A 27,120-nucleotide genomic window follows, 5' to 3' on the forward strand; every position below is an offset into this window, starting at 1 on the left:
ACAGAATTAACCATTCATTTTACTTTTATAGTGTAAGGTTCCAACCAGGAATTAATGTTAGGAGTTCATAATGGCTGCAAGAACTAATATAAATGTAGGCTAGTGGTGGAATCAATAAAAAGTCTGTTAAAAGTTTAATTATCTTGCGGGAGCCACTGTCATTCTAAACTTTAGAGTTAAAACATCACCAAGAAAGGGATGGGTATTTAGCCCTGAAGGAGACTCAAAATTCATTTTTATTTGAATAATGCAATGCTCTTCTCAATAAATTTACAAGGTTATGCTTTGTAAGATATTCCCCCTCTCTCCCTCTGTTCCTAATTTAGTCTTCACGTTAACAAAGAAGCAGAAAACCCACGCAAATCCCCCTCTTCTATTTGTTCCCGGCAGAAATTAGAATAATTGCTATTGTCACAAAAGGAACCTGGCAGAAAAGAAAAATATGCACACACAAAACCTTATTTTTCTTCCTTTTTTCATTCTCACTTTAAAAAGCTGGAGACAGACACAGACACAAGAAAATGATGCTCCATAAACCCCCTCATGATCTTAGTCATTATAGACCAGTAGCAAGGTGAGAGGCTCATTATTAAAATCTACAAAAGTTACTCCTGTGGTCAGAAGAACGGAGTCTTCCTTTATGTTTTCTACAATACATATTAAGGAGAACACAACAGGAAGAGGTGTTTACGTGACATGATTTTCTTTCTTTTGAGAGATGGATGAAATGTTCTGGAGCATGGAGAAGAGAGGGAGACATTCAAGCAGATCATTTATTTAAAACTCATTGCTTGGATTGCTTCCTGCCTTACTTTTTTTTGGGGGGGGTCTTGTTTTACTTTCTGAACTTTGTATTCCCTTGCCAGTATTTTATCCTATTGTTCTATGCTTGTTTCATTGGCATTCAGCATATTAGACAGACAGAATAAAACCTAATGCCTTTAACCCACACATCAATACAAAGGCATGTTAATATCTTAGACCAGAGTTCCCCAACCTGGTTGGTGGCCTGGTGCCGGGGGGGGAGGGGATGGTTTTGTGGGAGGGACAGGCATGTATGGGTTATGCCTCTGTTGGAATCTGATTCCAAGGTAGAGGTCGAGCAGCTGAAAGGGAGTGTGGCTCTGGTGGTTGTGGAAGAAACTGGGGAAGGGCACAGTCCGGCTGGGCATTCAGAGGAAGACCCAGGACCATCCCCTCTTCATCCTAGGGCACACAGGGAGGAATGGAGAAGGGAGCAACATGAGTTACGTAGGTTACGTGGGAGAAAAGGGCCCTGATTCCCTTCATCAGCTGCAGCTGGGAAAACAGGATTTAAAAAGGGCGTTTGCGCACAGCATCTTGCTGGAAGCAAAGCGTGAATTATTTTGATTTGTCAAGTCTTATCTGGGTTCTGGCGTCCTCCCAACCGTGTGTGCTTCGTTATCTTTTGAAGTCTGCAATTCCTTATCCTGCCCTGTCTCGTTAATTGCTGCAGCGTGGTTTGTGTTGGTTTTTATTTATAGTTTATATGTACTTGGGTTTGGACTAATTTTTTCCCCTTTAAAAACTGTTCTTGGGAGAGTTTTTTTCTCCAGCTGATGATAACTGGACACTGGGGGTCAAATTGAAGGTCTTAAAGGGACTTTACCTACTTTTGTGACTTTGTTGCTTTTGTGCCACATCCTGGGTCATCACAGTATGGATGCACGTGGTAAGCACCCGTTGCCCATGTGAGTGGGACTGAAAGCGCCCGCGACACTCGCGCGAGTGGGTCTGAGAGCCCCCAAGATGCTTACTCGAGTGAGGCTGTGGACGCGCATGCACGCACACCAGCTGGCCACTCACACAGCCTGGTTTGGGAACAGGCTGCAGACCGGTAGTCGGTTGTGGCCCACAGGGACCTCTATCTTAGACAATGTCATTGTTAGATTTCAAAAGAGGTAGTCCTCAAGTTATTATAGTAATGCTGTTTTTCACACTTATGACTGTTGCAGCATCCCCACAGTCATGAGAGGCCAGGCGAGGAGATGCGTGCCTCGATGTGAGTGATGTTGAGTTGGCCACACCCAGCCAGTAACATGACCACCAAGCCATGCCCACCAACTAAGCCACCCCCACAGAACCAGTTGTTAAAAAATTTGAATCCCACCCCTGGATTAAATCCACCTGCTGTGGCCTCTATTCTTCTCCTTCCCTTAATTTCAGGACAAAACTCTTTTTGTTATTATATTTTCAGAGTTTTATTCTTGATGAGGCACCCAGGACACACTACAGTAATCCTCGACCTACGACCACAATTGAGCCCAAAATTCCTGTTGTTAAGCAAGACAGTTAAGTGAGTTTTGTCCCATTTCATGACTTTAGTTACCACAGTTCTAAAGTAAGTTACTACAGCTGTTAAGTTAGTAACATGGTTTTTAAGAGAATCTGGCTTTCCCATTTTTGCTTGTCGGAAGGTCGCATGACCCTGGGACACTGCAACCCATCATAAATATGAACCACTGCATGGTGACGCAGTAGTTAGATTGCAGTATTGCAGTATCCATCCTGGCTCAAGGTTGACTCAGCCTTCCATCCTTCCAAGGTCAATAAAGTGAGGACTCAGATTGTTGGGGGGGCCACATACTGTGTCATGCCCTTGTTAGAGTCAGACTCTGAGGGAGAGGAGGAATAGCTGACAGGGAGTGGAGGAGTGGCTCCGGAGGTTGTGGAGGAGGCTGGGGAAGGGCAGAGGCTGGCTGGGCAGTCAGAGGAAGAACCAGGCCCATCTCCTTTTCATCCTATGATATGCAGGGAAGAACGGAGAAGGAAACAACTTGGCTTACTAGAGAGGAAGCAGCCATGATCCCCCTCATTGGTTGCAGTTGGGGAGAATAGTATAAAAGAGAGCTGTTAAAACATATCATTGCCAGAAGCAAAGCGTGTGTTATTTTGGACTGAAGTTATCTTGGTTGGCGTCCTTCCAACAGACTGTGCCTTGTTATCTCCTTGAAGTTGGTATTTACTTATCCTGGTCCGTTTATCCTGTGGAAATTCCTTCATTGTAGTTTGTTTTAGTTTTTTATTTCACCTCTATCTGCTCATTAAGTTCGGACTGTATTGCTTTCTTTTGAAGACTATTTTTGAATAAGTTTTATCTCCAACTGAGAATTATTGAACAGTGGGGCCAAGTTGGAAGCATTAAAGGACATCTATTTACGTTTCAGATTTTGTTACATTTGTGTTACAGTCCGGGTCATCACATTCTGACTCTGTAAACCACTTAGAAAGGTTGTGCTGTAAAGCACTACGAAGTGACATATAAGTCTAAGTGCTATTGCTAGTTGCCAAGAGTCCAAATTTTGATCATGTAACGATGGGTATGTTGCAATGGTCGCAAATGTGGAGAAACGGTCAAAAGTCCCTTTTTGTCAGTGCTATTGTAATTTTGAGTGGTCACTAAACAAATAGGTTGTAAATCGAGGACTACTTGTATTTTGTGCCCTACTTGTGGCCCGCAAAGGGGGCCACAATTGATGCCATGATGTCATTGGAATACTCAGCCCCACCCAGATTAGAGGACTCGGGGTGGCACATGGAGTACAGAGGGGCACATTGCTCAACCATAATAGATTCTGTGGTAATATAACATTAAAAACATAAGATTATCAGTAGTAGTTAGAATGGCTAATATTTAGTATATATTTAGTTTTATTTCAAGAGAGAACACCTCAGTACCATGCCAGAGCTAGTCACTATCATCCCTTTGCATTCCTCGGCGTATTTCTGCCACTCCAGCTCTTCCCACTGTAGCATATTGGCAATCTCTTCTTCTGGCACGAGTGGTTTATTGCAGCGTAACAAATACAGCAGGATCTGATGCATTGAGAGAACTTCCTTCCCGCCATCTTGAAAACAGAATAGGACTGGTTGTCAAACTCATCGAAAGGAAAGCATTCGAAAACTAGCAATGGCTTCAGATCAGCTAAACAGCTTCAACAGAAAACTTAAACAATAGCTTGTCTACCCATCACATTAAGCCATAACTTACAACTGGTGGGATTCGCATATCACACTATTTTTTTAAACCACAGTCTGGAAATCATAATAGCTGGGATGAGCCAAAATATTAAACCAAAGCCAGACCAACCATATTTTGGCCTACCATGATGCACTAACTCAAATAATAAGCCACCCTATATAAGATAGCCACCACGCAATTATTTGAACTTGGTGTCACTCAATTTAGTGCTTGCACAATATCTATAGAAATTCACAAAAGGTCCAGCATGGAGGTTGGGTGTACAACTTCAACCAGCTGAGAATGACTAATTCCCCTGTTATACATTATACTAAAAGTTAGATGTAAATTATTTTACATTTTTTGTTTCACAAAGCAAATGCAAGAATTTAAGGGAGGGAGGCTATTTAGGTCTTAAAATAAGCAGCAAAAAGTCTGTTTTCATATGAACCTGGACTTCTGCCTTCAAAGCTAGTAGGACTGTGATACCACATCAGGACTTGGTATACACACTTATTTCATAAGTCTGAAAGTCTACAATCTGCTGAATTTAAAACATATTTAAATTTAAAAAAAAAAACATTTTACTTAAATATTTATAATTCACCAGTCTGGACCCAGTCACCTGAGGCAGCACAATACATTCAAATATAAGCTACAGCAATAAAATACAATAAAATTATATTAAAACATTCATAATCAAACCTTAATATTCAAAACCTAAAAAAACCCAAAATAATTACATCAAATATAATTCAAGCAGCAGAAGAAAAGACATTTCCAGTGCTAGACAGAAATAATAAAAATATCAGATCTTTGAAAACAAAACATTTTAAAAAGCACACCTTCCAACTCTAATAATAAACACATGTCGACAAGATATCTATGGATGGGGGATCAAAATAAACTCAAGGGAAATCCTGCTTGCCTTCTCATTATTTGGACGACAGTTAAATTTCTTTGGAAATTTTGTATGATGGCTGCTGTTGCTAGAAGATGATAACTGATAATCTCACTGATGTCAGCTTTGGAAGCCATTTTTTGCTTGGAAGCTTTGAGGCTGCCACATTCAGTGCCTGGAGAGGGGATTTCATAGTGAGGGAGAGGGGATTTCATAGTGAGGTAGAAGATTCTTTCAACAACATTCTCTCAGAGAGTCAAGTACATGTTGCCCTGCACCTGGTGGGGAGTGACTAGAGGGATGTCTCCAGTTGGGACAAATATTTGATTGGGCCGTATGAGGGACTGATGGATGCAGGGGATGGACCTTTGAATTTCTTTTGGGAAGGGAAAACCCAGAACTCTCAGATTCGGGTTTTCCCAGATGTGCCAATATGACAACTCTATTAAAACAGAACTTTGACGAAATGTTTGTCTCGGAGATTATTGGTTTGGAGTTGGTTAGTTGGAACGCTGACAACTGAACATTCTGACTCGCTATAAAGCAGCTTCCTATGAAAATTCCAGTGAAATAATTTGTGCTGCATGTTCTCCACCATAGAGAAGTATACCTAACACAACAGAAAGCTATTAGTTCAACCAGAAGTGATCAGAAGTAAAAGTTTCCTATAGGTAAGAATCATTCCGGAGTCTCTGGAATGATGAAGAAACCAGAAAAAGAAAACCAATCTCAAAAGCAGTGTATTACAGGTGTTTCTATAGAAATTCTCAGTCACCCTGGTCATGGCTGCCGCAAAGGTGCTTTTTTCAAAAAGCAACTGGACGTTCTTTGTTTTTTTTTTCCTCGAAGACATTTTGCTTCTTACCCAAGAAGCTTCTTCAATTCCAAGAAGATTCCACATCCATTTGCACTATTTAGGTAACCCTGAGGGCACAGATGAACTGAAGAAGCTTCTTGGATGAGAAGCGAAACATTTTCAAGAAAAAAACAAAACAAAGAAAGTCCAGCTGCCTTTTGAAAAAGCCCCTTTGGGTATTTCAGGAGTGGCAGCCAAAAATCGGAGTTCAAACATTCCACAAAGTTTCCGCTGCTTATGAATATTAATCAAAAATTCTCCACAGGTTCCAGGCAACATTTATACAACATACTTAATCAGGGCAGTAAAAGCAATACATACTTTTAAACTTGGTTAGTTTTTGACCTGGTTAATTTTGCTTTCCTTATGGGTTCTGCTTAGCATTCCATCTGAACCGTAGTAGCGAACTAAGCTTTGTACACAGTAGAAAAATAAGTGTTATGGCTGAACATAGATACTAAATTACTTTTAAGTACTGAAGCTGTTAAAGTAAACTGTTAAGAACAGACACAAATAATATAGATTTAAATTTAAATGCCTCTGTGGATTCTTCTACACACATTTGCTAGTTTGAAACAAGAATAGTTCAGACCAAGTTTGGCCCCTTAAAGATGTGTGCAATTCAATTCTCAAGAATTTCCCAGCAAGCATAGTTCGCTGAGGAATTCTGGGAGTTGAAGTCCTCACATCTTCAAGTGCCAAGGTTGAGAAACACCAGTCCAGGCATAGATTTATATCTTCTCAGAGAGAAGTAACTAAAAGAATAGCTGTCACACTAAAACCAAATACACTTACCTGGAAGAAACCTTACAAAGCGTGGCATGAAATGGAACCGAGGACATGAAGTATCACTGTTTTCTGATGAAGGACCTTATATAACAAAATGAACAGCAAGGTGTAAGTTCATAGAGCATTTACCTTTATCTTTGGCACTTCGGTAAAAATTAAGCTACTTTTATAGAACTGAATTTGTACAACGCAAATGATTTTGCAGCCTATGAAACAGTGGTGTGTTTTGTTTTAGCTCCTTTTTCTGGAAAAAAAAATGGGAACACAGGATCTTCCAAATATCATTATACTACAGATGGGCAGTATATGGGTGGGACTTATGGGAATTACTGTAGCATTTGGGGAAAAAACCAATAGAACTAAAAACATTTGTCTAATAAAAGGAAAACTCAGAACATACAACTGCATGGTCTCAGAATTATAGTGGGCAATAAAAACCATTTGCCACAAAATCTGCCATGTGCATTGTTATAATAGCTATGAAATATGTAGATTATAATGTATCAACTATTTATGTCCACCAGGCAACACAAATCTGGCTTTCTATAACCACTGAACATAATGGATGGGGAAGTTATCCCTTATATACTTTTCTCCTTCTGCCTGTAAGCTTTGAATTCTTTGAGTATATTTATACCTCCTTTATTTTCTCAGCACCTATGCAATATTCACATCCCCTGGACTGGGTATCTATCTCCTTTCCTTAAATATTCTGAATTAATTGACTACCTCCTAATTTAGAGGTACAGGCAGTTTGGTGTAATGGTTAAGGCATCAGGCTAGAAAACTGGGAGTTTTAGTCCCATCTTAGGCAATAAACCAATTGGATGACCTTGGGCCAGTCACTTTTTATCAGCCCCTAGGGAAGAGGCAATGGCAAAGCACTTCTGAAAAACCTTACCAATAAAACTTCAGGGACTTCTCCAGGAAATCTCCAAGAATTGAACATGATTGAACGGAGGGAAAAAAAATTAAGGGTCCCTAATATTTTAGGGCCAATGGCTCATTGGATTATTTTTTTCACAGCATATCATCTCTGCATATCATTGGCAGTTTACACAACATGGTGGCAATGGAAGCAGTTAACTATATCTAGTCTTATAAGCAGTGGTGGGATTAAAAATTTTTTACTACTGGTTCTGTGGGTGTGGTTTGGTGGGCATGGCATGGCATGGCTTGGTAGGGGAAGGATATTGTAAAATCTCCATTGCCTCCCCACTCCTGGGGGAAAGTCACTGCAAAATCCCCATTCCCTTCCCACCCCACTAACCTGCTTTCCAGCTCCGTTCTCCTGTGCAGGGCAACAAAAGAAGACCCAGCCGATCAGCTGGGACTCGGGAGGCAGAGAATAGATGGGGGTGGGGCCACTCAGAGGTGGAATTTACCAGTTCTCCGAACTACTCAAAATTTCCGCCACTGGTTCTCCAGAATACCACCTCTGCTTATAAACAAAATACTTATTTATCAGGAGACAGACTTAATTCTATAGCTCTTCATATGGCTTCCAAACTCTCAAAGATGCTCTTAACTACCATCCCTAACTATCTGATCTCTTTTTTTCCCCTGGAGAAATGGGGAAGTTCTAAAAATCACAGCACAAAAACGTGATGTAAGTGTCCGACTTTTGCTTTTTAACAAAACATCTTCCCTTCTTTCATTAAAAGAATCTGTAGTCAGGTGGGGGAAGGGTCCTAGCATGCATCAAGAGAGAATCTACCAGCATATTATATTAATATAGCAAATAAACAAATAGGCAACAACCTGGAGATCTCCCACTAATATACTTTTAAGATAGTTACCAATCAGATTCCAATCGTAAAGTTCTAAAATATCTTTGAAGAGATAAGAAGAGAAGAGTTCCAGGCCCCGGACACAAAAGTTCTGGGAGGAAAAAAAGCAAGCAACTCAAGACCATACAATGAACATCTTCACCAACTTACATCATGAGAGTTGAATGTATTCTCTGAAATCAGGGATGGGACAGGACAGGACAGGAACTAACCCCCCTCAATTTGCAGGATCCTCCCTCCTCAGCCCAAGTTCCCATTTCTTTATGCTTATGACAAGAGGACTGAAAAACAAAGATGACTTTTTACAAAAACTGAGAAACCAGAAATGAAGATGGTAGCATCTCCATCAGTCAAGGAGAAATGTTACGATGGCACTTTTGTTCTCCCACCTCTCACCTCCAGCTGTGTGGCCCAGATTCTAACAGGCTACGGCCCGGTACCGGTCCATAGCCCAGGGACTGGGCACCCCTGTTAGGAGAAAAGTTTCCACTTTTCTTTTCTTTTGCTACAATTTTTAATTGCTTCTGTCTCAAATTGGGAGGGGGGGAAAGATTATTAATTTTTTCCTGGTTTTCTTCCTCAAAACAAAAACATACAAAATGAGTCAGAAGTCTTTGTATGTTCCCACAGAGGTTTTATTTCCTTAAAAGAAAATGGTGGTACAGTGGTTAGTATGTGGTATTGCAAGCAAACTCTGCCCACTGCCAGGAGTTCAATCCTGATGGGGGTTCAAGATTGACTCAGCTTCCATCCTTCTGAGGCCAGTAAAATGAGGTTCCAGGTTGTTTGGGGGCACGGATGGACAATAGGCTGACATTGTAACCCGCCCAGGGAGAGCTGTAAAGCGCCTATCTTATGGGGCGCCTATCTTATGGGGCGGTATATAAGTCTACGTGCTGTTGCTATTAAATAATCTCTAAATCTGGTACAACCAGAAGACATTTAGGTGGGACATTCACAGTATCTAATCTGACTAGCCCTGTACGCAAAAGCCATGCTATATAGTACAGCTCTCAAATATAAGATCAAGAATGCATTTCTTCTACTAAGGATCAATGACATTTTCATAATCAAAGCAAAGAGACAGTCCTTCTGTACTGATGGGTTCGCCTCTTTTTTTTTTTTTAAAACTTCTGATCCTCATGCTGTTGGGTTTCTACTTCACCTCAAATTATGAGGTTTGAAAAGCCTACGTTGATAGGCAAATCAAGTTAAAATTGCATCTTATAAAATAAAAGCTGTTAAAAATAAATAAGTTTTACATAGGTTTCAGAATTCACTCCCCCCAACAAATCAAGAGCTAAAGAATTGTGTTGTTGTTGTTTTTCCCCACTCTTTTAATTTCTAGACTTTTTTTTTCCTTGCTTAGTATAAACATGGAAGCCTAGAGTTCTTTTCAAGCACCCTACATAGTTTTATATTAAAATTCCAAAGCCAGGCTAACTCCAGATATAAACTCTATATAAGGCAGTCCTCGACTTACAACAGTTCACTTAGTGACTGTTCAAAGTTACAATGGCACTGAAAAAAGTGACTTATGACCATTTATGATGTTGCAGTATCCCATGGCCACAGAGTTTACATTTGGACGCTTGACAATTGACTCATATTTATGACGGTTGCTGTGTCCCTGGGTGTTCATCTATTTGCAAAGTCAATGAAGGAACCAGATTGACTTAACAACCATATTACTAATTTAACAACTGCATTGATTCACTTAGCCAATGTGGTGAGAAAAGTCATAAAATGGGGCAAAACTCACTTAGCATATTTCTCACTTAACAACATACATTTTGGGCTCAATTGTGATTATAAGTTGAGGACTACCGTTATGAACAAATGAAACATTCAGAAAGGTATTTCTTTCCCTTAACATTTACTTATTGGTAATGTTGGTATTGGCATAACAAGATCGTTTCACATTCCAGCGCCTATCTTATGAAGAAACATGGAACAAATAATTTAAACATTCATACTTTCCTTTGGAGAAAAAATTGACAATTGACTGTTGAAGAAGCGAGAAATAGAAGAAGGAAAGGAGGAAATAGAGAATGATCTCAGCAGAGGATCAATATTTAGCTTCCTATATAGGAACTTCCTCTCTGAAAATATTTATTTCAGGCCCCAACTGACAGATTAAAATCATTATATGCAGCTTCACCTCTCTTTTCACAGAACATTTTTTTCCACCAAAACTAGTTAATTTTATCATTTGAAAGAAATGTTGAAAACTTTACTTCTCCCCTTAAATATACATCTTTTTTTTTTTTTTGTAACAGAGCTACAATGATCTGATTGTTTTTCCCCACCTGAGGAAAAGTTTCAGCAGCACTTAATATTTTACTCAGCCAGGGTTAAGGCCTGCTCTTATGGAGGGCATATGTTTAATTTGTTTTAAGTCTTGCTTTATTGTTTTTTTATAATTATATTTCAGAATCATAGACATGGTGATTCTAAAACAGTGTATCTTTAATTACAAGTGCCTACCCAGGGCATACAATATGTTCCACTTCAGAATATGCATGAATCAAAAATCTAAAATATCTTGGTGCGTTGCAAGCTAAACAGATGTCTTGAATAATCACACTCATAACTTACTTCAGGCATCATCTCCTCAATGAAGTGAATTGTATAATCAATGTTAAATCTGATTACTTTACACAGAGGAATCTAGAAAGAGACAAAGAAACATGGATCACTTTTAAGGAGCAGTTCAATCAATACTCTTAAGAGCCTTTGTTGTCTTCTGATCAAAAGTAGTAGCGTTGCCTATGTAAAATAAAGTTTGCGATCACCAGGTGGCAAATGGCATCAAAAAGCAGAATGGTAATGGCATGATCAAATGCTGCCACCTACTGGACATTTAAAGCAGATGCACTGAAGCGACCAAATGTGAACAAGTTACCTATGTACTGTGTAATATACATTTCCTACAATGAGAATATATACACTGTAATGGGAATACAGGAGAGCTGTTCACACAACTTGTGCTATTCTAATCCATCAAATAGTTTATACTTTTAGAATTTGAGATGTAAATACAATAACAGAACACAGATCGTTAATAATACCAGTGGACATTTGCTAGTAAAGAAATACTAACATTATATGATTAGAGAAGAACAGAGTTGGAAGGAACCTTAGAGGTTTTCTAGTCCAACCTCTTGCTCAGGCAGGGAACCCTATAACATTTCAGGTAAATGGTTGTCCAATGTCTTCTTAAAAAACTTTGTTGGAACACCCGCAAATTCTGGAGGCAAATTGTTCCACTGATTAATTGTTCTGTCAGGAAGTTATATATTCTTTTATATACATATACATACAATATCTACATATACATACACATACAATAACACACACATACACACACACACACATGCAACAATACAAGAGCACTCAACAGATACAAACTCAATGTAAACCGCTCCAAACGTGATTGCAGAAAGTACGACTTCAGCAACAGAGTGGTCAATGCCTCGAATGCACTACCTGATTCTGTTGTCATCCTCAAACTCCCACTCCTTTAACCTCAAACTATCCACTATTGACCTCACCCCATTCCTAAGCAGTCTGTAAGGGGCATGCATAAGTGCACCATCGTGCCTCCCATCCCTGTCCTATTGTCCTCATTTATTCGTACTTATTTCCTGAATTCATACTCATGTTTATTCTTATACCTATTATCTTGTAAGTGATTGACAAATCAGATCAATAAATAAGATATATAAAGTTTCTCTTTAGTTCTAAGTTGCTTCTCGTTTTGATTAGTTTCCATCCATTGCTTCTTTGTTACTCCTCCTGTCTTGTGGCAACCCATTAGATTAGGGGTGTCAAATGGCGGCCCACGGGTCACACACAGGCCACGCCCACTGCAGCTCTATGAAGGGGAAAAACGTGGTGAAATGTCACAAAATGTCACAAGATGGGAACGTGACACCATGAGTTTGGCACCCATGCCTTAGATATTGGGGTTGACACAAGGAAGAGGGAGTCAGCCTATTCTCTAAAGCAGGGGTCCCCAACCACCGGGCCCCGGACCGGTACCGGTCCATGGAACATTTTCTACCGGGCCGCCGGTTTGCTGGGCGCCATCTTGTTTTGATGAGAAAGTGCTTCCGGTGAGCTTTTCCGGTTGGAAAGCGGCGTTTGGGTCCTGAAGGAATCCTCGCGCCTTAGTTTCATCGAAGGGGGGGGGCGGCTTCGAACAAAACTAAGGCGCGAGGATACTTTCAGCACCCAAGGCAAGGCGAGCCGAGCGACCGCCCTGAAGCCGTCCCGAAGCCCATCGACAAAGGTACAAAGGAGGAGTTGAAGGTGGCGGGGAGAAGCGGGGGACGGCTGGCTGGCCGGTCACTCGGCTCGCCTTGCCATGCGTGCTGATGCCAGTACCGGGCCACGGAACATTTTGTGATGCTTGTACCAGGCCGTGGCACAAAAAAGGTTGGGGGCCACTGCTCTAAAGCACCTGAATTATATAGTATTTATTTTGCTTTAAAAACTTCACATCAGCATTCTGATCGTAATATTACACAAATAGTTCCGTGGCTTATCCAACAGCCACTCCAAGACAGGTGTTCCCTCATCTCATGCTCCTGTGATCCCTAAAATATAAAAGAAGGCTCCATACCCTCTGCCAGGGAACAGAAACAATGCTTATTTATACTGAGGTGAGGAAATGGAAGCCTTATTTTAAATCCCATAACTACATTTTAATCTATATTTCATAGAGGTTCATCAACTTGCACAGGCAAACAAATAAGAAAGACCAGATCAAGTTTTGACAGTCAACCCTCGCTCTGGTTTCATCTGAGCAAGCCTGCAGCCAGTTTACAGGGCAAGATCTGAACCCCTCACAGGGGTGGTGATGAGAGATATGCCATGTCACATTGCTGCACGTTATTAGCTGAACTAAAATTTGAGCAGAGTCTTACTATTCCCAGGTCATGCTCTTCAAACATAGCAGAAAATGAACTCTCATGATTTAATTATAAAAGGTCAACAATTCTTGGCCCCCACACAGGCTACAATTTTCCAACTGAAACAGAAGACGTGCTCTTTCTGAGATGCTAGCTTAGTTTGGGAAAAGTTATGCCTTTTTAAATAAAATGGGTTCCCCTGGGGGAAAAAAAAAGTTTTTAAACTCTTTCTTATTTTTCTCTCTAGCATACCTTTTTAGCCACAGAAGTGCAGTTTTAGCCAAGAAATTGTTCTCGGTTTCATATTGTCTTGTCAGAATACCTGGGATGAATACAGGTAGAGGAGGTCCTCGACTTACAACTGTTCATTTAGTGACTTTTCAAAGCAGGGGTGGACTTCAAAAATTTTAGCAACGGGTTCTCTGCCCAGTTGCTGGGTGGGCGTAACCATGGTGGGCGTGGCCTAGTCGGCCTCCTGCACCACGGCCGGGGGTGTGTGTTTTTGCTCTCCCGTGCTCCAGAGGCTTTCCTCGAGCTTCCAGGAGGGCAAAAATGGCCTCACTGGGCTCCGGAGGCTCTCTGGAAGCCAGAAACAGGCCCATTTCCGGCCTTCCTGAACTTCCCGGGGTCCCGTTTTTCACCCTTACCGTGCCTCCCTACCAGGGGTAAAATTCAACCACCTCCAACCACCTTGAGAGAGGTGGTAGGGATGATTTGAATCGGTTCGGAGAGGTGGTAAGGACGATTTGAATTGGTTGGCCCCGCCCATGCCCGCCTGCCTTCTTCCTTTTAGAGACTGAATCCAACCAAGCCACGCTCACCAAGCCACGCCCACAGAGCCAGTAGGGAAATTTTTTGAATTTCACTCCTGCTTCATGTGCGCCCTGCACTTACCTGAATCCAAAACGTGTTGCGTGGGGACTCCTGGGAGGGGTGGGGTGGGGCCAGCAGGAGTGGGATTCAAAGGTCCTCCAAACTGCACAGAATTTTAGCTAGGGGCTCTCCCGACCCCCTGCGAACCCCCAGCAGCCCACCCCTGGTTCAAAGGTTACAATGGCACTGAAAAAAGTGACTTATGGCCATTTTTCACACTTAAAACCGTTGTAGCATCTCCACGGTCACATGATCAAAATTCAGGTCCTTGGCAGCTGACTCATAGTTACGACGGTTGCAGTGTTCCGGGGTCATGAGATCCCCTTTTGCAACCTTCTTAGAAATAAAGTCAGTGGGGAAGCCAGATTCACTTAACAACCATGTTACTAACTTAATAAGTGCAATGATTCACTTAACAACTCTGGCAAGAAAAGTCATAAAATTCACTTAACAAGTGTTTAACTTAGCAATTTTGGGTTTAATTGTGGTCATAAGTCGAGGACTACTCATAATAATTTAACTGACACTTCAGTAATAATGCAGGAGGAGGAGGAGAAACTATCTGTATACAGCAGTAGTTTGGGGTTATGTTCCTCTGCCATCGATCTGTTTTTTTTTTAATAATAAACTTTATTGAACTTTTATTACATTAAAAAAATAAAAAATATATCACTCAATAACAGCAATTTGTAGTGTTTATCATATAACAATAACTCGTGCTCTATTTACAGGTATTGATTTATGTGTAATTACATTCTTATTTTATCTATTACTTATATATAATAACTATCTATCTTTAATCTATCTCTGTTCTATCCAGCTATACCATTGTTCCCACAACTTATAAAATATTGAAGTTTCTTTATCGTTTAAACTCAACGTTAATTTGTCCATTTCAGCACAGTTCATAACTTTTTGTATAACAAGTTTCTCTGAGGGTATATCTGGCCGTTTCCAGCATTGGGCAAAGGCGATTCTAGCAATAGTCAATATATGTAATAATAAATATTTTGTGCTCTTTACATACTTTTTTAAAAGATCCCCAATAGGAAGAGTTCCGGTTCTAGGTCTTGTTCGTTAGTGATTTCCTATAACCAATCTTTGATTTTAAGCCAGTATTTTCGAGCCTTTGGGCAAGACCACCACACATGGTAGTATGTTCCCTCTTCTTCTTCTTCTATTTTTTTTTTTTTTTGCATTTCCAACATATGGGACTCATTTTGCCATCGATCTGTTTATGTAGTATGTGTTAAGCCTTATGAGCTTAGAAGAGAATTAAGAAGATGCAAAAATAGGACAAAAATTCTCTCTTGCAATAGAACATTTGATGTTTTAGGAAAAGATACCCTTCTTCAGAGAAAATAAGGCTCTAGAGAAGTCCAAAACCAAACTTTTCCTCTCTATAAAATATAGGCTTCTACAAAAAAAAATGTTTACATGTTTAGAAATGCACTGTTTCATAAAACAAAGTAGTAAACAAAACAGCTATATGGAATACAGGCTAAACTGAGAAACTCAAATGAACCCAAGGGAGATAGAAAATCACTCTTATGATTAACTCTGGAGAAGTATTGGTTTTCCCCCTCTAGGCACCTTACACATTTCAATTTGGCAGTAACTTCAGAAATAATAAAACAGAAGTAAATAGCTGTACTATACAAAACCGTATTATGAAGGACTTTTTATTCCAAAACTATTTATTTGGCTGTGCAGCAGGTTCTTTAATCCTACAGAAAATTTCCCCTGGAGGATTGTTCCAATAAAACCCTCGAAAACAGGGGTGGGAAATTAATTGGGCTGTGCTGGCTTGGAAAATTATTTGGAAGAAGTGCTTTGGACTTTACTCTGCTATTCATTAAAGTAGCCTGGGCTTTTTTGCAGACCCTTGCACGAGTCTGTAAACAAAGATTCCATTACTTTAAGAACTTGGTCATTCAAAGTAATGTAGGTTTTAAAACATTGTCACTGTTTTTTCAGGCATCTGATGTCCAAGGTCCAGAGCATATCTTTCCGAGATGTTTCAGAACCATGCATAGCCCTAGGAATTAAGCTGAAACTTATTTACATACAGAAAGGTAAACACTATACCCGTGATGGCGAACCTATGGCATGCATGAGCCTTTTCTGTGGGTACGCGAGCTGTCGCTCCAACTCAGCCCCACTGCGCATGTGCACATGCCTCCCACCAGCCAGCTGGACTTTGGGAATCTGCAGTAAATGCGTAGAAGGAGGGGTGCATGCAGGGGGAAGGGTGCATACGCAGGGGGTGGGATGTTTTGGACACTCAGTGCCAAAAAGGTTAGCCATCACTGCACTATATAAAATACCAGAATTTGTGGGGTCCCTACTGCTTTCTGAGCTTGTTTGCTTGCAGACGTTTCATTACCCAATTAGGTAACAGCATCAGTGCAACTGGAGTATAAAAGAAAGTGTACTTACATTTGTGAGAGGAGCATGGGAAAACATGGAAAATCCTTCAAAAATGTACTCGTGGTCATCATACTCTACGACGGTGGGTCTGTCTGTCTAAAGAAATAAAACCCAAAGTTGGGGAAAGCCATCCTGGGAGGCTCAAGAAGCTGCTATCATGCTTCAATTTACTTACTAAGAAGTTGGTAGGAGGCGACACTGTAATGCGGTAATGGAACAATCTTCCAGCATTGTTGGTCATAGGACGGCAGGGTTTAATAGGCTTTAAGGAGAGAAGAACAGATTAAAGACATGATGAAGGAAACTTAATCCCCACAAGAGAATAGAAAAATCATGACCATTTCAGTGGAATCCACTGCAGTTGTTAAATGAGGACTGTCTGTAGAGAGTCTGCATTATGCATGTACGTACCATAAATGGCCGATGCCATTTGGCTGCGAAGAGATTTCATTTCGGTTTTTTACAGCATAAATATTAAGGGAACGTAGACATTACAGAATGGAAAGTTGTCATTTTTTAAAAGATTTTATAGGGAAGATTTTAAGTTGGCCAATCTCGTATTGGTTTAAACCAGGACAAATGGTTTTGAGATGATACTCAGAATAATCCAACTTTTCTTGGGCAGCTCAAATTACTTATTAAGGGCACTGAAGAATATTTCTACTTTATCTGGCTGTAAATCATTTGTTGTCTTATATTCTAATCCATACTTGGCGGGAATTCAAACATCAAGGCAGGCTGGTTGGTCATTACATGAAAAATCTTATTATATATTTTATTCTACATTTCAGAGAAGGGAGGAAAACTTATTATTAGCTTGGATCCTAAGAAGAGAGAAAAGAAATGAGGAAAGAAACTTAATCCCCACAAGAGAGCATAAAAACCCTGCTTTCTCTAAACCAGCCGTCCTGAATTTAGAACCATTTATACATCTGGATTGCCTGATTTCCCAGCCATTGCTGAGGAGTGTGACGTCTACACATCTGGAGGGCATCCAGGTTGGGAAAGTGTTCTGTAGAGCCCCCCAGTGAGAATGGCTGAACTAAAGCAGAAACAATACAATTTAAGACTGTGTGTCTGCCAGGGAAAGGAAAGGAATGGACTTTGCTTCGGGAGCGTTGAGAGGGGGCAAGGAGTTGTCTGTTTTGATGCTTCCCAATGTTCAAAATATCTAAGTATAATTATTTATGTATTTATTTACTAAGAGCAATAGCAACTTAGACTTATATATCACAGCCCTCTCTAAGCGGTTTACAGAGTCAGCATATTGCCCCCAACAATTTGGGTCCTCATTTTACCAACCCTGGAAGGATGGAAGGCTGAGTCAACTTTGAGTCTGGTGAGATTTGAACTGCCAAATTGCAGCCAGCAGTCAGCAGAAGTAGCCTGCAGTACTGCACTCTAACCACTGCGCCACCATGGCTTATAACATTTATACAGCTGCCCATTTCAGGCACACGACTCTGGATGTCATACAACAATCCATTAAAACAATAAATCTGAAACAATTACCTCAAACCATTATATAATAATTATTATTTAAAAAAAAAATTATATAAGTAGAATAAACCAGAAAAGAAAATAATAGACAGAGGAATGTTAATAATAGGGGGGTTAATAATAGATTAATGCGCTGACTCAGCTCTTCCCACCTGAAGCAAGAGGCTATGCGTATAAGACATTAACAGAATTGCAGTGTTGCACATCTGGAAAGCTGCAAGCTAATCAAGACTGAACCAGCCTATCATTCCCTGCTGGGTATATTTCCTTCATACGGGTTGCCTTCAAGCTAACAGTTGTTCTCCTTCTAGCTACAGCCCTTCCAAATATAGATGAAAGATTCCAGCGGTCCCTGAAAATAATAATTTATTAAGACTTGTATGCTGTCCAACTCTCAATGAATTTGCCCAATGGTGAGAAATGCCGAGAGTTACAGGGCTCCAAATCTGGGCTAATAGAAAACAAAGCCTCATTTTAGATCAGTCTGACAGATCTGCCCATAGTCATCCATCTCCATAAGCAATTCTTCTCATTGAGAAGTGAAAATCCGGTTACCTCTTCTCCAGGATAGATTCCGTGTCGTATTCCTGTTCTCCTGGCTTTGGCACTACATTTGCAAAGAGGCCCATCGTTCATCTGTTTTGAAAGAAAAAAGGGTTAAAGTGGACTACTTAAAAAGAGGAATATTTAAAGAGAGTGGGCAAACATCCAAGGACCACAGATCTTTTTAAGTCCTGCGGCCTTCGACTTAATCAATCACAATTATGATGGATGTCTCCAAGAGCTACTTACAACCTGGTTTTGAGGTTTCAATGGCTGCCCCTCCCCCTCCCCTTCCACCTGTCATGTGATCGCATTTGGGCGCTCGGCAACTGGCCCACATAGTGACCCCCTTAATGTCCAGCATGACTTACGACCATAATGCCAGACTCAATACATATATATGTATATAGCATATCTATATGTGTGTTAGGTATCTGTACACTTTTGAGAACAGGCAACAGAATTTGATTATTTTTTTTAATGTGTGCCAGAGTGCCCACAGAAAAAAAAATGGCAATAAAGGTTATCTTCTCTTATCTAATTATGTTTGTAGGTAAAAGACTACCTATGATGTTGATGTTATTATTAAGACTTTTTTTTCTTTAACAGGGAAGCTTTTTCTAGAGAGAGTAAGCCTACTCCTGCCTTATTTTGTTCCTCACCAAAATCAGGACGAAATCCTGATGATGAAATTGCTGTTGTTACGGAAACTGCAACAAAGATCTCCAGATCAATACCAAGAGGCTGAAATGTGATCTATTTAAGGAGAAGTACCTATCTGGGTTGCAAAAGTCCAAACGGCAACTAGGTGGCAGCAGAAGGTAAGAATTTTCTTCCATTTTTTGGTACCATCTAGTGTCCATCTGAATTTCTGCTGCTCAGACAAGGCATTCATTTTAAAAAATTGAGGTAATATGGAAAGTAGAGCCGATGCATCTATTTATCTAAACACTGCTAAGGTAATAATTATTCATAAAACTAAAGATTTTAAAAATGGATTATAGTACTTTCCAAGCTGTGTCCACTTTCAGATTCATAAATGGAAGTTGTCAGAATGATACCCAATCGTTTTTATTAGGGGGTATTGAATGCTTAGAATCTAATTTTAGCCTAGGCTTCTTGTCCACATAGTAGCTTTCTACCTAAAGTAAGGTTTGACATAAAACATTCCTACATGAATTCACGAAGAGATTACATTATACAGGTAGTTCTCAACTTCCGACCACAATTGAGGCTCAAATTTTTATTACTAAGCAAACCACTTTATGACCCTTCTTGCCGGGTTGTTAAATGAAGCACTGCAGTTACAACCCGGTTGTTAAGGGGATCTGGCTTCCCCAATGACTTTGTCAGAAGATCAAAGCAAAAAGCGGGACACAGCAATCGTCATAAATATGAACCAGTTGCCAAGCATCACATGACCATGGAGATGCTGCAATGGTTGCTTAGTGTGAAAAATGGTCTTTAGTCACTTTTTTCAGTGCCGTTGTAACTTTGAAGTCAATAAATGAATGGTTGTAAGTTGAAGACAAGCTGCATGCTTTTTTCCTGAAATTTCCAGTTATTAGCCTCCCTAATAAAAAGCACTAGAAGCCAACTCTGATTACTGTAGTCCTCGACTTGCAACAGTTCATTTAGTGATCGTTCAAACTTATAATGGCACTGAAAAAGTGATTTATGACCATTGTTCACAGTTCCAACCTTTGTGATGCTTGACAACTGGTTTATATTTATGACGCTTGCTGTGTGTCATGTGATCACTTTTTGCTTTGATCTTCTGACAAGCAAATTCAATGGGGAAGTCAGATTTCTTTAGCAACCAGGTTACTAACAACTTCAGTGATTCACTTAACAACTGTGGCAAGAAATGTCATAAAATGGGGCAAAACTCATTCAATAAATGTCTCACTTAACAGAAATTTTGGACTTAATTGAGGTCATAACAATACTTCCTCTATTATTCTCTTTAGTTCAGGGCTGGGCTAATGGGAGCAGTAAGGACACTTGTTATTTTTTCCCCATGTTCTGGAATTCCTCTGTATCAGGGGTCCCTAACCCCCGATCCGTGGACAAGCCGTGGCATGACGGAAACTGGGCCACGCAAACAAGCGAAACCCGTGGAATGCAGGCATCATGTGAAATCATGCCCCCTCCAGTCCTTGGAAAAATCTCTCTCTAAAGAACCGGTCCCTGGTGCCCAAAAGGTTGGAGGCCATTGCTCTATATCCCAATTGTCCCAAAATTCAGTAGTAGGCAATATCCCACCTTTTTAAGGAAAGAGGAGCATGAAAATTATAAGCTAAACATTGATTGAAACTTCTACATTTTTCTTTTTGGGGGGTGGAGACACAATTTCTCCTCCCAAATCTATTTTGTTCACACAGAACTCCTTTCTTATTCAGAATTTAAAGAGCACTGTAGCACATTTGAAGTTTCTACTAACAATAGCTTGATGGTCCACAAAGGAACACTATTATGAAAAGAAAAAGATAGCTCAAGAAGCATATGATTCTTATAAAGAAATTGGTGGTAGCTAGTGCTTTTGGATACAGCTTAGTATTTGTTCTCTGGGAATATTTCAATTTCCGGTGCCTTCAACACTACAAGAACATAGGCAATATTAAAACAAAATATAGTCTTCAAAATTAAACTCTGTCTATTGAATACCATCTTTCAAATCTCATTGAAGGTGTCAGAGTAATTCAGAAGATGCTCTCAGAATGGAAGTGGGGGGAGTGTGTAAGATGCTCAAATTGCTGCTTTTATATCAGAAGAGTAAGTAAGCCTATGATTTTGCTTCAATATAACTGGCTGATCTTTCTAAATTTATGTTTGCAGACTGTAGCCCTATTATTTGCAAAGCTGAGTTCAGGACACAAAAGCAATACACCAACAATTTTAAGTGCTTTCCATCCTGTGTTTGTTTTAAATTAAATGAAAGCAATACACAACACACCAAGACGCCTTGATACATGGATACAACCAAATGAAAAAGGATAGCTAATACAATTTACATCATTAGCTCTTGTTTGTCGACAACCGTCGTGTTCTTTAGCATTAACCATCTTGGGATTTTAAGGTAAACAGACTTGTTCTACCTAATTTGCTTTTAGAAACGCCAAGGCCATCTATTTCCATTTAAATTGAGAAGTTCAATTTAGATTTAATGACTAATTGGGGGACAAAAATGTAAAAAAACGGATGTGAAACAGAAAAAAAAAATATAGAACAAGAAGGAAGTCACTGCAGCCATACTTTTAACCTGTAAACAATTGGACACCAGTTATAAGGAAACATTCAAATTGGCAAAAAGATGCTACATTTCAATTTCAACTTTGTTCCTGTAAAGTAAGCAGTTTTAAATTTGGGGGTCCACGTTAAATTTTAGGGTTCTGTATACTTGGATGGGAAAAATATAACAAGTTTATTTTCACTAAATTTTAACTGAAGTTTAGCTTATAATTTAATAAGAATATATGCAACCAAGTCATTTATGCCCGTAGACTCCCCCCAAAAAAGATTAACTTCAATCAGCCTCACTAGAATAATTATTATACCCTAAAAAAATGAAGTACAAATACATTTAATTTATGAGCTACATTTTCCTCTGAAAGCAGGATAATGGTGAACAGAATTTGCATTTGAAAGGTTCTTTTGTAGCTAAATATCCATACAAGCCATTAATATTTTAATAGCTGAATTTAAGCACAAGTGGATTCCTTTGTGATACAAGCTATATCTATGCATTTTATTTTATGCATTTGAATATATTTTTCTATGAAGCAGTCCATGGCACAAATAAATTAAGAACACCTGACATATAGGTTGTGTTCCCTTCTGCTCACTTACAGATTTATTGAAATAGACAACTTGACAGGAATGCCCAAATGTTTGCATAATATATGTGGGTATATGCATAATTTTGTATTTATTTATTTATTTTGTCATGTTTATGTGGTGTATATTGGAGGTGGTGAGCCTTTGAGAGCTGTATGCAATGAAATTTCATTTTAATGTATGCCAATTAGTGTACATTCAAAGTGACCATAAATTTATTCTAAATCTAAGCTATAGGTTAATCTCTCTACAAAATGAATGAAAAATGAGCATAAGGTAAAAAGAACATAAGCCAAAATACTTGTAAAAACGACTGAATTGAGCTCCTTTTGTTGTAAAAAGTTTCTTGATCTCTTCATCTTTGACATTTGCCACACTCTTAACCACTAATGGCTTTCCACTTAACCACTAATGGCTTAGTTGGTGGTCATGGTTTGGTGGTCATGTGACTGGGTGAGTGTGGCCAACTCAACGTCACTCACGTCAAGGAGCACTTCTCCTCACCAGGCCTTTCATGACAATGGAGATGCTGCAACAGTCGTAAATGTGAAAAACGGTCATAAGTCACTTTTTTCAGTGCTACTGTAACGTTGAATGGTCACTAAATGAACTGTTGTAAGTTAAGGATTACCTGTGCAAAAATACAAAAAGCTTCTTTGCTTGCAAAAAGCTTCCCTAAATACCAATCATTAGATTAAAAATACCTGCAAGCCAGAATTACTAATCAGGCAGGGTACAAGAGTACCTTGAGGAATTAAAATAGTTAAAATGCAATAATAACTATCAGCAGCCAACTCTTGTTCATTAAGTGAAACCTTTTAGCAGAGAGGTCATTGAAGCTCTCCAGAAAGAGCACACCCAGGAAAAGCAATCCTTAGATCCATTTGCACCACTTAAAGATACCAGCTGGTCTCGCTCACCTCACAATATCCTAAGGAAATAATCCAGATTTTAAAAAAGGGCCCGTGGGCCAGATCTAAGCATCCTGTGGGCCACATTTGTCCCACGGGCCTTGAGTTTGACACCTCTGTCCTAGATAGTCCTCAAGTTACCACCATGATTCAGCGACCGTTCAAAATTACAACAGTGCTGAACGAAGGTACTTGCAACTGGTCTTAAAGTTGTGGCAGTTACAGGACCTCCATGATCACAATTCAGGCACTCAAAGGCTCGGTTCACAACTACATGACAGCAAACCACCATCACACAATCACCATTTGTCACCTTCCCTCCTGCTTCCCAAAGCAAAGACAAGGGGGAAGATGGCAGGGAAAGTTGCAAATTTTCTCCCAAGGAGCCCCACTAAGGAGTACCAGTTCCCAGGAAGATGTCTTTTGGAAGACTATTTGCTTTACTTAAAGGCAGATGATTTGCTTATTATTTACTAAAAGGAAGAAGGCGGGAAATTATTTAAATAAACAAACAAGCAAATCATCTGCCTTTTGGTAAAGCCAAGGCTGATTTTGTACCAGAGTGGCCAATTTATCAGGCCAGCAGAACCCGTAATATTTAATAGTGCCCCAGCTTGATAAGTGAGACAATTCTACTCAATACCCCCAGTTAAGTACAAGTAGTTCTCAATTTACAACTGATTTCTGTTGGTAAGTGAGACATTTGTTCAGTACATTTTGCTCCATTTTATGACTTTTCTTGCCACTGTTGTTAAATTAATCATTGCAGGTGTTAGTAACACAGTTGTTAAGTGAATCTAGCTTCCCCATTGCCTTTGCTTGTCAGAAGGTCACAAAAGAGAATTACGTGACCCCAGGACATGGTAACAGTCATAAATATGAGTCAGTTGCCAAGCGTCTGAATTTTGATCACAGGACCATGGGGATGCTGAAATAGTCGTAAATGGAAAAAATAGTCGAAAGGGGTTTTTTCAAACAGTCACTAAATGAACTATTGTACCTGCACAGAGCTAGCTAGCTAAAAAAAAATAAACTTGGAGAGGCTGAAACCAATGCAGCAAATGAGTCACTAATAAAATAAATCTTGCTCCTGAGAAGCCTTTCGCTTCTTTCCTCAAGTGGAGTACCTGTCCAGGATCATTGTACCACAGCTCCTCGTGCAGGCGATCAGGGTGGGCCTTCTTCCGCTTAATTTCAGCAATGACATCAAAAACCTCCGAGTCAGAACTGCTGGAACAGCTGTCGTCTTCCGAGTCGCACTCAGAGTCGCTGGAGCTCCCTGAAGGAATCAAGAGACAACAAAATGGGAGATGAAGAAAATTGCCACCCCCTTTGTGTTCCTTGGAAGTCTCATGTGAGTCACTGGTCGACCAATGGGCTTTCGTTCCAGAAGTGGAGAGACACTGAAGAGGCGGTCAACGAGTGCTTCCTTCGAATCAACTTAACTCACCCGCTCACTGTTTATTTATTAAATTTGACTGCCCCGACTGAGATGGTGCTGGGAAGTTCACAATATTAAAAAAAAAAAAATGAAATGAAACCACAATAAGACATGAAGAACCAAGGTGGCACTCAACTGATCACTCAATGAGGAACTCGTACAAAAGTTCATCCAATAAGGAAGGGGGGGTGTCCCATCCTCCCTAGCCCAAGGCTTGGGACCACAACCATAAGGGTTGTTGGGACAACGACCACAAATCTCAGGAAGGATTTCATTGCAGAGGGTGGGGTGCCGTGACAGAGAATGTACACAATGATATTGTTAAGTGCGCCAACTCTACCATCTTTTACCAATTGGGCGGAAACCATGGGATATAAGTGGACCCTCAGGATAATGCCATGTAGAACCATGTAGACTCTCTCTAGCACCTTGAATTGAGCCCAGAAGCATAGCAGCAACCAGTGCATCTGATAAATTGCGGGTCCCATCACCTGGTGGGACCCAGAAGAATAGCCTTCTCCATGGTGGCTCACTCTCTCTGGAATATCATTCCCCCAGAGATAGAAAGGTCCCCTCTCTAATACTCTTCCAGAAAGCACTGAAGACCTGGTTCTGCCAGCAGGCCTGGGGAAGCCAGAGCTGGATGGAGCCCATCAAATGGCTCGTGTGATCTGCTGTCGTCGGGGCAGGGGATGGGAGTTGGGAGGTGATTTTTTTATTTATTTTCCCCCAGATTTTGTTCTATTGTACTTTATTAATTTATTTGATTCTTTTTGTTCATTTTTATTGTTTTTTATTTTAAATATGGTTTTACATTCTGTAAGCCGTCTCGAGTCACCATGGGCGAATAGGTGGCAATATAAATTCAAGAAAGAAAGAAAGAAAGAAGAAAGAAAGAAAGAAAGGAAGGAAGGAAGGAAGGAAGGAAGGAAGGAAGGAAGGAAGGAAGGAAGGAAGGAAGGAAGGAAGGAAGGAAGGAAGGAAGGAAGGAAGGAAGAAAGAAAGAAAGAAAGAAAGAAAGAAAGAAAGAAAGAAAGAAAGAAAGAAAGAAAGAAAGAAAGAAAGAAAGAAAGAAGAGGTGTTACATGTCTACACCATTTTGTTCTGAACCAGTTGAAACTTCCATGGCCTTCAAGGAAGTACCAAGTAGATCAAACTGCAATAGCTGAGCCATGTTGTGATGAGGGCACGAGTGACTGTCTTACAGCCTCTTGATCCAGCTCAACCAACATAGAAGACAGAATTATGCAAAGGCCTTCCTAGCCATAGCTACCACCTGTTCTTCCAACAGCAGCTATGAATCTAAGAAGACCTGCAGATTATACACCGGTCTTGAATAGGGAAAGGCAACTAAGATTGCAAGAAATCCTGGTTATGAGGGAATCAAATAACCACAGCCACTCAATTTTGATCAGTTTAAGTTGAAGGTGATTTTTATCCCCAGACTCCAGGCATTGAGATAGTACCTCAAGTGCACATCTTGGCCAGATGAGGATAAAAAGATACTTTTTTGTATCATCAGCATATTGATGATACCAAACCCCAAACTGGTAGATGACCTCACCCAACAGTTTCATGCAGATGTTAAACAGGTTTCCATTAAATGAGGCAGACACCGCTCCAAAGGCCCAGCCTATCAAAATTAAGGCAAAATTAAATTATACTTTCATCATTTTGGGTAGCCTCTCTTAAAATAGACAGATCATCATAGGATTCATTCACATTTGCTCCTGGTTCAGTATCAATTATTTCTTGCATCCAGCCTTTCATAAAACTGCCCTGACATATAGAGAATGGGATAAATGGAATGGATGAAATAAAATAAAGTTCTACGTTGGAATGATAAACCAGAAAGTTAGTGTGGGATTAAAATTGGTTTTAATGACTCTGTTAAAAATAGTATGGATCATATAGTGATTTTTTAATCAATTCAATTAAGGAAAAAAATTCAGAAAGCACTGCTGCAATAACAAGAGATAATTAAACATCTAAAAGACTATTTTATAAATTCTATTAACTGGATTAGTAAGTGAGAAGTTGAATCTAATTGTTGTAGTTCTTATACTGAATTTTTTTTTGAAAAGCTAAGATTCACTATAAAATATTATCAAAATGTAAATGAAAAGTATTATTCTTTGATATAATCATCTGTAGTAAAGAATATTTTGACTACTGTAACTAGTAAGACTTTGGAGTAGGCTGCTCATGCCTGCAACTCCCGATGTTAAAAATGGGAATAGAAAACCTGTGGTCTCACATGTAAAATAGACATGAAAAGAAAGTAAAAAAACAAACATAAATACTGCCAAGTTGCAAAATCTGTTCATTATTGGTTCTGATTCTGCCCATCA

The 27,120-nt window shown here is 39.8% G+C and overlaps 1 protein-coding gene across 4 annotated transcripts in view; it reads right to left on the bottom strand.

Moving 5' to 3' along the window:
* The window catches only part of DROSHA (drosha ribonuclease III), a 125,517-nt gene that overhangs the window by 82,159 nt on the left and 16,238 nt on the right, over positions 1 to 27,120 (bottom strand). For all 4 annotated transcript variants that reach the window (XM_087961182.1, XM_087961183.1, XM_087961181.1 and 1 more), the window contains exons 6-13: positions 24,456 to 24,607; positions 18,593 to 18,673; positions 16,713 to 16,799; positions 16,547 to 16,633; positions 10,917 to 10,988; positions 8,328 to 8,409; positions 6,535 to 6,609; positions 3,700 to 3,869 (exon numbers count right to left, since the gene is read on the bottom strand). In XM_087961182.1, coding sequence (XP_087817308.1) covers positions 3,700 to 3,869; positions 6,535 to 6,609; positions 8,328 to 8,409; positions 10,917 to 10,988; positions 16,547 to 16,633; positions 16,713 to 16,799; positions 18,593 to 18,673; positions 24,456 to 24,607 — 806 coding nt within the window. The remainder of the gene's footprint in view (positions 1 to 3,699; positions 3,870 to 6,534; positions 6,610 to 8,327; positions 8,410 to 10,916; positions 10,989 to 16,546; positions 16,634 to 16,712; positions 16,800 to 18,592; positions 18,674 to 24,455; positions 24,608 to 27,120) is intronic.

The sequence above is a fragment of the Notechis scutatus genome, chromosome 3, assembly GCF_049901735.1.
Source record: "Notechis scutatus isolate UNSWTSFEM ecotype Mainland chromosome 3, rNotScu1.2, whole genome shotgun sequence".
Lineage (NCBI taxonomy): Eukaryota > Metazoa > Chordata > Lepidosauria > Squamata > Elapidae > Notechis > Notechis scutatus.